This window comes from Neopelma chrysocephalum, unplaced genomic scaffold (genome assembly GCF_003984885.1).
Source record: "Neopelma chrysocephalum unplaced genomic scaffold, ASM398488v2 Primary Assembly neopelma1_119, whole genome shotgun sequence".
In the NCBI taxonomy this organism is placed as follows: domain Eukaryota; kingdom Metazoa; phylum Chordata; class Aves; order Passeriformes; family Pipridae; genus Neopelma; species Neopelma chrysocephalum.
This window is the reverse complement of record NW_020897781.1, coordinates 8,343,200-8,354,591: the sequence shown is the minus strand read 5'-3', so window position 1 is coordinate 8,354,591 and position 11,392 is coordinate 8,343,200. Positions and strand designations below refer to the sequence as shown.

Sequence of the window (11,392 nt, the reverse complement as noted above, 5' to 3'; positions counted from 1 at the left end):
CCCAGGTGATGTGCCCCCTGCACACACTCACCTGAGCCCATCTCATCACTGCCCAGGTAAGAGCTGTTGCTCCTCACGCTGGTGTAGGACAGCACCGAGTCCCGGTTGCTGTTACATTCACTACGAAGAAAAGCAAAGAGTAGGGACAAATAATTAAAATCTATGAGATTTTAACTCAACATTTGCTACAAATTCTCAGGATATTACAGCATCCAAATCCAGCCTATTGAGAGGCTGCAGTAGCACAGACACTGAGATGGGAGAGGAAATGTAAGGGATCTATACCATGGGAGAATCAGGCACTGCAGATCCTAAAACTACCTCAGGAGGCAGAGGAGTCACGACAGTCAGCTTCGTCTTGGCTGTGCACACCTGGAAAACTCTAGTGTGAATATCCTCTCTTTAAAGCTCACTTTCCACTAACTATAACTTAATAAAAGTAATCAAAAAGGCTATGGATCTCAGGCTGTCCCCTTCCAATGAAATGACAGAGGTTTTAATGGTACAAGCCCAAAACAAAGCTTACAAAATTCTTCAAATTGTCTCTTCCTCTGATTTTATTTTAGACTGACATGAATGAAAAATGTAAGAGCGACTGGAAGAACCCTAATTGGGGTCCTTTGTTAAATCTAGTATCAAAGAAATCTGTTTCTTCTCAAGAAGATTAATACTTATGGCAACTGCTCTGCTGTACAAACCCTTATGAATTACACTTCAAATGATGCCAGTGAAAGCAGCATGACTAATGCAAACAAGGTATTTTCTTATCTGTAATTTGCTTGGTTTTGTAGTTCCTCAATAGTTTTTCAAATCAAAACCCACTAAAACATATTTTATTCCCCCTTGAGTAACTATTATCTGTAATATATGCTTAATTCTCTGCCTCTGTCTAATAAAGATAAGACAGAATAATTTTTCTCATCTTACATTTATGTGTAGGATTTTGGAACAAGTGACAAACCCACAGAGACTGTTTGTGCTGTCACTTTGTTACCCAGAATAGATTAACCTCAATTACAGAAATTTAAACTAAACAGGGATTCCTATTAACAGTGAAAGAAATACAGCACATTTCACTCCAAAAGGTTCAGAACACATTGAAATCTCAGACAACAAACAGATGTCCCAGATCTCAGCACTGAAGTGCTCGTTTTCTTCTTCACTGACTTTGTACTTGCTGTCCTTTGAGACAATCAATACTGAACTAGACAAGACCCCGAGCAACCAATTTTGTTGGCCCTGCCCTGAGCAAGAGATGCGACCTTGGGGGCTCCAGAGACCCCTTCCAACACAAACTGTTCCCCTTCTGCAGCCCTGCATGGATGGAACTATTGTTATTGGTACCAGTGCCCAACAAGAGCAAGTAAAGCACCAGGACTGCAGCAGAGAATGTTCAAAGACCCAGCATTCATTCAGGTCCCTGGGATCCTCCCAGCTCTAGGTCCTTACTACAAATGTAAAACTGGCCTGTTAATGATGTTAAACTGCAGTGGTCAGACATGGCTACAACTTGTTATTCCATTTCTTCTGCAGCTGAGTTTCCAAATGTTTCCTCCCAAAAAAGACAGATTGAGATCTCCTTTGGCAGCAAATATTCCTGGAGAACCAGCAATCAATCATGTCCCCAAAACAAGATTTTGAGACACCTGAATAAACATTTGCACTTGTGGTTTCAAAGGCCCACTAAAAATAAAAACTCAACGTCCATTTCTGTTTCTGTGTCTCAGATTTTTGGGAAATTTGGTTGCAGAACCAAATGGAAACATCCCCTTACAACAGAAGCTATTATAAGAACAAGCAGTCTGCAAATTCTGCTGGGTTTCTGTAGTTTCCAGCCATAAGACACAGAAAGGGAAAGTCACATTAGACCTATTTATTTCATTTTATTCAGTTTTCTAGAAGCTTTAGTATTTTGGCATTGTTTTGGGGGAGGTTTTTTGCCATTTATGTCACCATGGTAATAAATGTAATGACAGTGAATACTTTACTAAGTGAATAGTAGATAATGGACTGACTGGAAAACAACCTGGTTGTTGGATCCATGAATTAGAACTTTGAAACACTTTATTAGCAAGGTAAAAGTGGCACAATCTTCAGACTAACCTGTAGGAGTCTCTGTAGCTCATTGTGTCATGTCCAGAGTCTTCCTGGTCCTCCTCAGAAACTTTGAAACAGACCTTCTTGATTCCACCATGCTCAGCTTTGTCAGGATCACCCTCTTCTGTTCCCAGGGAAGGTGGAGATGTCTCCTCAGCAGATGGTGGCTCACAGGCACCACCCTCTGTAGGTTCTGTTATGGTGGACAAAAGTCTGCAGAAGTAGAACACACAGCTCTCAGTCTCATGAAGGAAGGATTGTGACCAAGGCTAAATTCAGCCTCATGAAATCACAACAACCTTGTGAGAAGTTTAGATAGACTACACAGACCACTTCTGACTGACCCAAACACAGCCCCAGAGCAGCCACTGGGAAGGGACCCACAGGGATCCTCATGCACAGTCAGGTGTGAACAAGTGAGGAAAGAGGCTGACAGTGGGGGTTGACAGCACAATGTGTTTTCTGAGGTTAATGTCTCAATGTTATCAGAGTTTCTCTCTCCAGTGCACACAGGGTTCTGTACTCACTTATTTATTTGAATGACATATTGCTTCATTTCCTTCACTGCGATGTCAAGTTTGTTAAAAAGGTGCAAGTATGAGTCCTGCATCTCCCAGTCTTCCTGTTTCAGCAGAAAACTGAGTCCTCTTTCTTCCTGAGTTGTTCCTCCATTCTGCTGGCCAAAGCCACCATCAGGATCTCCATCTTCTGGGGTCAGACATCTCCAGGACGGTGCAGCCATGGTGGTGATGCAATGTTGAGTATATGAGACTGGATTTAAAGTGCCTAGAAAACATCAAAGGATCTGGTCAGTGTGGCTCTCGTGACTTTCCTCACTCCATCCCAAATGATGTTAGTTTAGGATTGGTGGAATTTTAACATGAAAAACTAAAATTTCCCAGAACTATTTTATATAATTACATTCTATGACAAAAACATTCTGAGAAAAAAAAAGTTGTGGGTTTTTTTCTTGGCATGCCAATTGGATGTTTTCAATTTACTGCAGTTCAGAAAAAGGTTAAATTATTGAAGACAGGAACTGTCTACACATATACTCATACAGACAACATGGAGAGAATCTAAAAGCATTTGTTGAAAGTTAATGAATTTGGACTCTCAGGAATCTGTGTTTTTATTCCACCTCTACAAACATTTACACTCACACATATATTTAAAGAAACAGGATTACGTCCTAACAGAAGATAAATTAATTTTTTTCATTCAGAAATGCTGACAGTTTTGGTGTGGTTCTTCGCTAACCACCTGTGCTGGGTCTGGCTGAGATGGTGTTCATTTCCCCACAGCAGCCCTCATGGTGCTGTGCTTTAGCTCACATTAAAAATACTATGGGGTTTAATATTTAACATCTCCAAGCATCTTTATTGACCTCAATTTGAATAGTCAGCGCCACTGTTCAAAAGATGGGTTAGTCTACACTTCCCTCTTCTAAACATTCCTGCTCTCTGACCTTCACACAGCAATGAGTCAGAAGCACATCAGGTGAGATCATGATAAAGAAATGCTGGAACCCAACTAACCAGGTGGTAGGACAGAAAATAGGTCTCCTGACAGAGTGAGACTTTCAGCTCCAATGCATGGAATTTGTTCAGCAGTGGCAAAAGAAATCAGCATTACAACGTGACTGACTCCTGCTGCCCCCTGAATGCAGCCTCTCCTCACAGCACGGGCATTCTGGGTCACTTTTAGCCAGGAAGTCACCTCCAGTAAAGGCAACAGTGCTCCAGGACACTGGATTACTGTGAGATGCCCAAACTGCTTAGCTAGTAAAATCATCTGACATGGAGCCTCTCTGTGCTCAAAGGCATTACTATTTCACAGCAGAAGGAGGCTGTCATTTTACTACAAAATGTTAAAGAGGAAAAAAAGGTACTGGCAAGGCTGTATTTCCTTGGAACTTATTTTGACCTTGCTGAGCAGTGGAAAACCACAACTTCTTACGCAGATCAAATCAGTATGATTTGAAAGTGAACGATCACCTTGCTCTGGATCAAGGCCAATGATAGAAGGTTTGCGTCCGATGCGAATGCTGAACGACCTCCCTGCTGAGGTAGTGTTCTTGGGGTAGGACACCTCCATGAGGTTAATGTGGCAGTTGGTGGGGCAGAAATCCATGCTGCTCAGGGAATGTGCTTCCATGATGGCTTGTTTGAAGGCTGGGCTCACCTTTGTCTTCAATTCATCTGCAAACTGGGAGAAATAAAGCAGGTGTGTGCTACTTCATTTTCAAAAATTTATGATGCAATACAGACAATCGTTTTCTCTTCCTGCTTCCCATTCCAGAAATCCAGATTTCTGCTGCAGGTGGAACAGCACATTCAAAAAAAGCTCATAAAACAATAAATGAAAGCAATTAACTATACCTTCTAGCACACCCTTTCCAAACAGCTCAGGTAACTGCACAAAAAAAGCACACATACTTTGTTTACACTATGATACACTGTACTTATGTTCATGTTAAATAAGACATGGATCATTCTGTTGTCATATTCATTCATTAATACTGTGGCATTGAACCTGCAATAATATGTTATAACCCACAGCTCTGACAAGCAGAAAGGCGTGATTTCCAGACAAGGTCTTTTTTACTCAAAACTTGCAATTTCAGTAACTTGCAGAGCTGTTTTCATGCCTCCAGGACACCCACCTCAGAAGCTGCTTGGATTCATTAATACAGAATACTAAGACTCACTTATCACAATGAAGAATTGTCCTGAGACTCCACCCATAACTAGTAGTGTTGTACCTCTTGGTAGTTCATGATCCTCCTGCTGATGCTTTCCAGCTTAGTGTCACAGATCTGCCGGAATTCATACTGTGGCATGGTGGCTACAGCACTGCTTAGGGATATGAGTCTCTTGCAATTCTTTATGAAGTGATTGTCCTCTGCAGCAAAGGCCTCTAAAATCTAAACAAAAAGACAGGCTGTCAATGATATGAGACTTGAAAGCGAGGGAAAATAGTTTTCTTCCACTGAGTGAGTGGCAAAGCCCTGTGGTTGAAGCTGCCTCCAGAACAAGCTGCCTCTATGACTGCCTCAGAACCACTACCATGTCCCCAAGTCACAAACCATGTCTCAAAAAATGTTAGAGTAATGGAAGTGGATCAAAATATCCACTGTGCACTGCCCAAGTTACCTGCTCTGGCCTACTTTCCTGGGACATAACAATAATGTTACTGAGATGTGACAGAAACATTTACTATGAGCTCATTTTTCAGCAATGACCAGGACACTCAGTGCTCTGCTGCCTTCTGTTAGCAGCAATTCTACTTGATTCCTTTTGCAACTCATCCAGCCTATCAGGTGGGAAAAACCTGCCTGATTTTCTTCCAAGTTAAAGCAAATGCCTGCCTGAAAAGATCAATCTTGAGTATCAGCAGAGAGTGCGTTACCAGGCCGATAAAAGGGAGAATTCCACGGCTGAGGGCTCCCCTCCCTCTGCCTCAGCACCTGAAGTCCTGGAAGCATTTGCTGACTTGCTCATACCAAAGGAGCTGCTGTAACTCGGTGCATTCTAATGAACAGAACTCCAAGCAGGGCTGAGAAGACCAGGTGTGACCTGATCCAAAGAGCCAGGCCCACACCAGCCAATAATAAACTGCATCATTGACATCCCACTCTGGTTAGGAATGAAGCTGGCCATGTACATTTTCTGGTACCTTTGCAGTGAGATTGAAGCAACCTTTCGGTTCCACAATTTTCTCCAGGACAAAGGATTTGATTCCTGCACTGCTGACATACTCATACACCACCCCGTGCTCCAGGTGGGTGTTATCCACAGTCAGGCTGATGAGAGGGGGTTCTTCCCCAGTGACCAGGGGAGAGCTGATGGTCTGTGGTGTCTGGGCTGGAACAGAAATAAGTCATTAGAGAGAATTATTAAATGCAAAGACAGAACCTTTGGCTCAAGGAGTGTCTGAACTATGTACTGCTAGAGACTGGGGGAACATCCTGAGGAAGACACTTGCTTTTGGCCACTAATGGAGACAGTGACAGAGGTTTAGATAAACCACATGCTCCAATCCCCATTCTGATGTTCCTCCATGTGTGCAAGCACACATCTCTGTCAGGACACTACTTCTAGTTCTGTTCACAGACATGAGCAGAAGCTTTCAAAAGGAAGTGAAGTCTGTTAATCTGAGCCCTGCTGTTTGCAAAGACCCTCTGGAAGACTGAGATGCCAGGGCAGGGATGGGGTGAGGAGATAACATTTTTTTTACACACAGTAATACTATTGTCACTAGAGAACAGACTCAAGTTACATTCAGACTGAGGTTTGCCAGAGAATTGCTCACATGCCTCTACCAAGGCACTGCTCCAGCTATTCCACCGTGGAGCTGCACTCTTCCACCACTGGATTACCAGGTTCACCAGACCTTAGATGGGACCCACAGATGTGCATCTGTTCCAGGAGAAGTTGCCAATGGCATTCAGAGAGTCCAGGCTCAGTCCTTTGGCTTAAATCTCGTTTCAGTATTCTCTCCTTACATCTACTTTTCCAAAACAGCTCTCAACATAAAAGTAAAGCTGTTTTTTATGAATTACACTTTCATAAGTTGGAGGAAATACACCCCCACCTTCTGCTGACACAGTGAATGCATGCCTTGAAAATCTGCTCCAGATCAAAGCAATTTAACATCTTAATCTTTAATCCAAAATAACAGAAAACATAGATTATTCTAGGTGGAGCTACTTGCAGGCCTTCCTTCCCCACCAGCTACTGCCCACAAATTCCTGGTTTGCAGGGGCTACCAAAAGATTCTAAAAATGCTGAGCCTCTTCATTCCTGAAACCAGATCTCTTGTAGAGAACAGAGTCACAGGGGCACGATTTCTATGTGTATCTTACCCTGAATAAATGGCAGCATATGAGTACTTCCTCTGGCAGACCTCATTTTATTACAAAGTTTTACTAAGACAAGAGATATCCTACAGTAACAATTACACCCTGTATTTCTACTGCTGTTTTCCTTTTGGAAGCCTCCAAATTGCCCCAAGTCTCCTTCCACCATGAGGATCTTTACCTGATTCCTGTGGGCTGTTTTGAAGAGGATCCAATTCTGCATCTCCTTCTAGTGCAGGGTGGTCTTTGGTGGAGCCAGGGTGGCTGCCATTGACATATGCAGGGGCTGCTGCTTGCTGAACTCTGTCCTCTTCAGCATCTTCATGTGTTCTGTACACCCACTGGTACAACCCCTTTCAAGAGATACAGGCTTAAGCTGTGACCTCACTGAAAATGCCCAATCTCCAAATGTTTGGACTACAAAGGTGAATCTAGCTCTCAATTCTGTATCTTCTAAGTTGGCTGAAATATGAGCATTCCCCCAGCTTTTCTCTGAACTTCAGAGAACTTAAAACCTAGATCAATATCTGGGTGAACTTCTAGTGTTAGCAGTAGTTAATAACTTTCAATACTGTATCCAGTGTGTGCATGAATTTGCTTTCATATTATTTGTAGGTATTTTGCAACTCTAGGCAACTGCAACCAGGTCCGTCAGTGAGAGCAGGACACTGGGGAGGGAGGGAGGAAATGAGTCAAAAGAAACACGTAGACGTTCTTTTTCTGAATATTTAGTGAGCATAAAAGCACAGGAGAAGGGGAGGGCAGAAGAAGGGCAGGAATTAATGTACTTCCTTTGAGGTTTTGAGTTCATACCAGTGCTTCCTGTTGTCTGGTCCTGTAGGCTGTGAAGTGCTCCAGAACTTCCGTATAATTGCCATGTGTTGCATTATTCCCATTAACTTTCAATATACACTGCCCGGGATGAAGGCCTGCAGCTGCAGCCTCAGAGCCTGAAAAACAGCAGGAGAGAAGTCAGACAGAAATGCCATCTGCATATGGAAGAGAACACTGGCAAGTTTGCAAAGGGTTTCTGGTTAAAAGGAGTAAGAAGAGCTGGGTGAATGCTGCCCTGCCTTTGCTAAGAAGTCCTTATTCCGAGAGCTTTGTGTTTATCCTTCATGTTTTCAGTAGTGCTGGGAAAAACAGAGACCTCCCAGATCTAAATGCACTCATACTGGAAATCGAAATCCTTGTGGGAAATCGTTTGGGATTCTTACATGGTTCTCTTTCAGCCTTATGATTACATTAGCTGGTCTTGCTTAAATGTAAACTGTTATATTTGTTCCAGCTTCTTGCACTTGAAAGGTACAGAACACTTGCACGTTGCACAATGTGGCACAGAAAAAGACTGATGTACTTAAAGCCACAGTAAGTCTTGAGTGCAATAACCAGCTTCAATGGATTTATTCCAAACTCACATTGAACAACACTGATACCCAAATTCGGCTCCTAGAAATCTACAGTTACGGTGATTAATTCTTTAAAGCACTTTTTTAAATGCAATTTGTCTTTTGCTGGAAAAATTCTGAGAAAAGGGGAATCTTCCTAGCTGGCACTTCCAGCTTGCCCTCTAGACTGTGACAAAGTGGTTACAGGTGCTGTTATGAAAGGGTGCAATAAATGTGTGTCCCTGGGAACACCGTCTGGGTGCTACCTGCACAGTCACTGCACTCATCTGGAGACACGTTTGTTTGCAAGGAAGGAAGTGGTGTGTCTAAAACGCCACATTTTCTGCATCTGCTGAAAATAAAGGTTAAAGCTGTGCTTTGTTTGTAGCTCAGTTAACATTTCAGGTACAGAAGTACTAAATATCTCTGCCAAACAGTGTTTTCTCCTTTTAAAAAGATGAAGGAAAGTAGTTTGCCTCTATCTTATATTGGTACTTTGTAGCAGTATAAGCCAATGTAAAGGGAGAAGTAGTCTCCAAGTATTACTTTGTGATGCCCAGATCATGTTACAACCTGTGTCCCAACCTGCTGATCCTGCAGCAGGGTTAAGGTTAGGTTAGGGTTAGGCTTTCACTTCAAAACCCAGGGACCCAAACTGTGGCTGACTACAGGCAAAAATATTGAGGAAGCAACAGACAGCATTAACCCCTCAGCTTCTTCTCAACCACCTCAGTTTTGTGTTTTAATTCCCTGTGGCTGTAAAACTGGACCTTGGCAGTCTCAGAAGCAGCAATGGTAGGGTCACTAAGCAAGCACATTTCTAGCTTGCAAGAGCTCGAGTGATGCTTTCTTAAGAGTCTTTCCATGGTACTATGGATTGCAGTATCCAAGTTTCTTCCACTGTAGAATTAAATTATTCCTTGTTTTGTGTTGATGGGATTAGAGACCCAACACTCAGTTGGTAAGAATGATACCACTGTCTCAGAAAGCATCTACATGCTGAGCACTTTGTGTGCTGAGCACTTTGAGGCAGGAACTCTCACATTGTTCTGTGGCTACATGAGTGTGATTCTTCCCCATGACTGGGGTTCCTGTCACTGTGGTCACTTAGGGTGTCAGAACTTGTATGGAACAAGCTGGACAATGAAACCTGCATCTGTCTTAACACAGATATATTTTTATATATATATATACACACACACACTTTTTATACACACATGTATATATATTTAGCTGTACTCCCAGCTCAACTGTACCACAGACTTTCTCCTTACCTCTTCCTACTGCATGAACGTATGGTGGTGCTGCTCCCCGGATCTGAAAGCAAAGGGCTTCAGGACAATCTGGGATTTTAATAATCCTGCAGATAAATCAAAGAGAACCAGAAAGCAGGATTTTAAGTTAGGCTGCCAGAGCTCTGGGCAGTTCTAACAGCATCTTTCCCTGGCATTCACAAGTGTGTTTGGATGAAAGAAAGCACCCACACTGTTTATAAATAAGTAACAAATAAACAGACTTGAAAAAATCATCTACTCCATCTTCAATCTCCAAGGCAGATGGGAGATTCTACTTGTTAATTAAAATTTGGCATTTCTTAATTTATTACATCTTTAAGTGAATAACACCTGATAGAAACTATCTGTGGTATTTATATTCACTTCCTCTTCTAGGCACACTTTGTTGCAGCTATGCTGACTTATACCATTTTCATTAAAAAATAAAAATATACACTAGACAAGACAACCTGGACTAGAATCCAGCACCAAGTGTTCACTGAGATGCTCAACTCTATGGTACATTCTGGGATTACAGAATCTAATGATGCACAAGACACTAACAGGGCCAAGTCTCATTATAAGATATAACAATAGACTCAAAAACTGTAAGGGCTGATACTGTTAGAGTCATCAAAAAATAAGCCAGGCTTTAATTGGGTGGAAATTTTGTTTTCCCTGGCACAAACATTAAGAGCCTGAGAAGCTTCACACATGAGAAAGAATGACAATCCTTGTGATTCCGTTCTGTTTGTGCACAAGGAAGTCAAAAGTATTTTACCTGCAGCATAAAGAGAACACAACCCAACCCCTTCTAGCAGCCCGAGGGTCGTCACTAAAAGCAAGCCCTGACTCCTGCTCTCTCATTTCTGCCATTTGTTCTCCTATTGAGCAGCTTCTGCACAGCAAAGTGTTTGCACAGCTTTCACTACAACCACAGAAGTATTACTTAGGGACTGACATTTCTCAATAATCTGTCTGCCCATCTTGGCACTTACTCTTTTGACTTGGTGGCTACCAGAAGCCTGAGTGGCCTTCGTGAGCAGAAGGACTGGGTGAGGATGGTTTCCACTTCTGAAAACGGGCGCAGGAATACTAAATCCTCATTGATGGAATAGATTTTCCTTCCCGCCTGCAGGCCAGCCATCTGCAAATGGAACAAACACCACAGAGCACCTGGATCACTGGCACCAGCTCTGAAAGCTCAGGCTCCAAGGTTCAACTCTTCCCTACTTATGGCCACTACTCAGACTACTGTCAGTGGGACACCCTATATACAGTGCTGGTTCATCCAGTCATTTGTCACTCCCCCTGAAAGTTTTCTGCTTTTGCAGAAAACAAAGAGGTTTCACCTCTATCTTTAGAAACATGTCACTGCACAGGTGTACCTTACTTTGCATTGGATGTATCTTTGTACTTTTCTACTACAACTTTTTAAGGGACTATTAATAAAGGAGACTTTCTGAATGTCTTTGTGAAGACATGTGAACTTGGGATGAGCATGAGATGTGACACACTCCACATCAACTGACTAAGTGAACTCCATGATTTTTCATGCCCCTCCATCTGGGTGAGCTGAGCAAGTGTCCACAGGCCCAGGCAGCTGATGCCAGGAGCAGGGGCACAATTCCCACAGGGAGGGTCCTTCCTGGGCTGCTCATCATTCAGGAGCAGGAGAGAAAGGGCAGGAGCACTGCTCTGTCTGAGGGCCAAAGCTGAGAAGCTGAACACTCGTGCCAGGCAAAGAGTTCCCAAACTGCAGTTCAAGTACC

The 11,392-nt window shown here is 42.8% G+C and overlaps 1 protein-coding gene across 2 annotated transcripts in view; it reads right to left on the bottom strand.

Moving 5' to 3' along the window:
* The window catches only part of PREX1 (phosphatidylinositol-3,4,5-trisphosphate dependent Rac exchange factor 1), a 142,549-nt gene that overhangs the window by 19,358 nt on the left and 111,799 nt on the right, over positions 1-11,392 (bottom strand). Inside the window, exons 18-27 of one of the 2 annotated variants that reach the window (XM_027697302.1) lie at positions 10,619-10,767; positions 9,621-9,706; positions 7,772-7,908; positions 7,140-7,311; positions 5,776-5,963; positions 4,862-5,023; positions 4,095-4,305; positions 2,625-2,886; positions 2,104-2,310; positions 32-120 (exon numbers count right to left, since the gene is read on the bottom strand). In XM_027697302.1, the coding sequence (XP_027553103.1) occupies positions 32-120; positions 2,104-2,310; positions 2,625-2,886; positions 4,095-4,305; positions 4,862-5,023; positions 5,776-5,963; positions 7,140-7,311; positions 7,772-7,908; positions 9,621-9,706; positions 10,619-10,767 (1,663 nt within the window). The remainder of the gene's footprint in view (positions 1-31; positions 121-2,103; positions 2,311-2,624; positions 2,887-4,094; positions 4,306-4,861; positions 5,024-5,775; positions 5,964-7,139; positions 7,312-7,771; positions 7,909-9,620; positions 9,707-10,618; positions 10,768-11,392) is intronic. The other variant, XM_027697303.1, reaches the window with a different exon arrangement.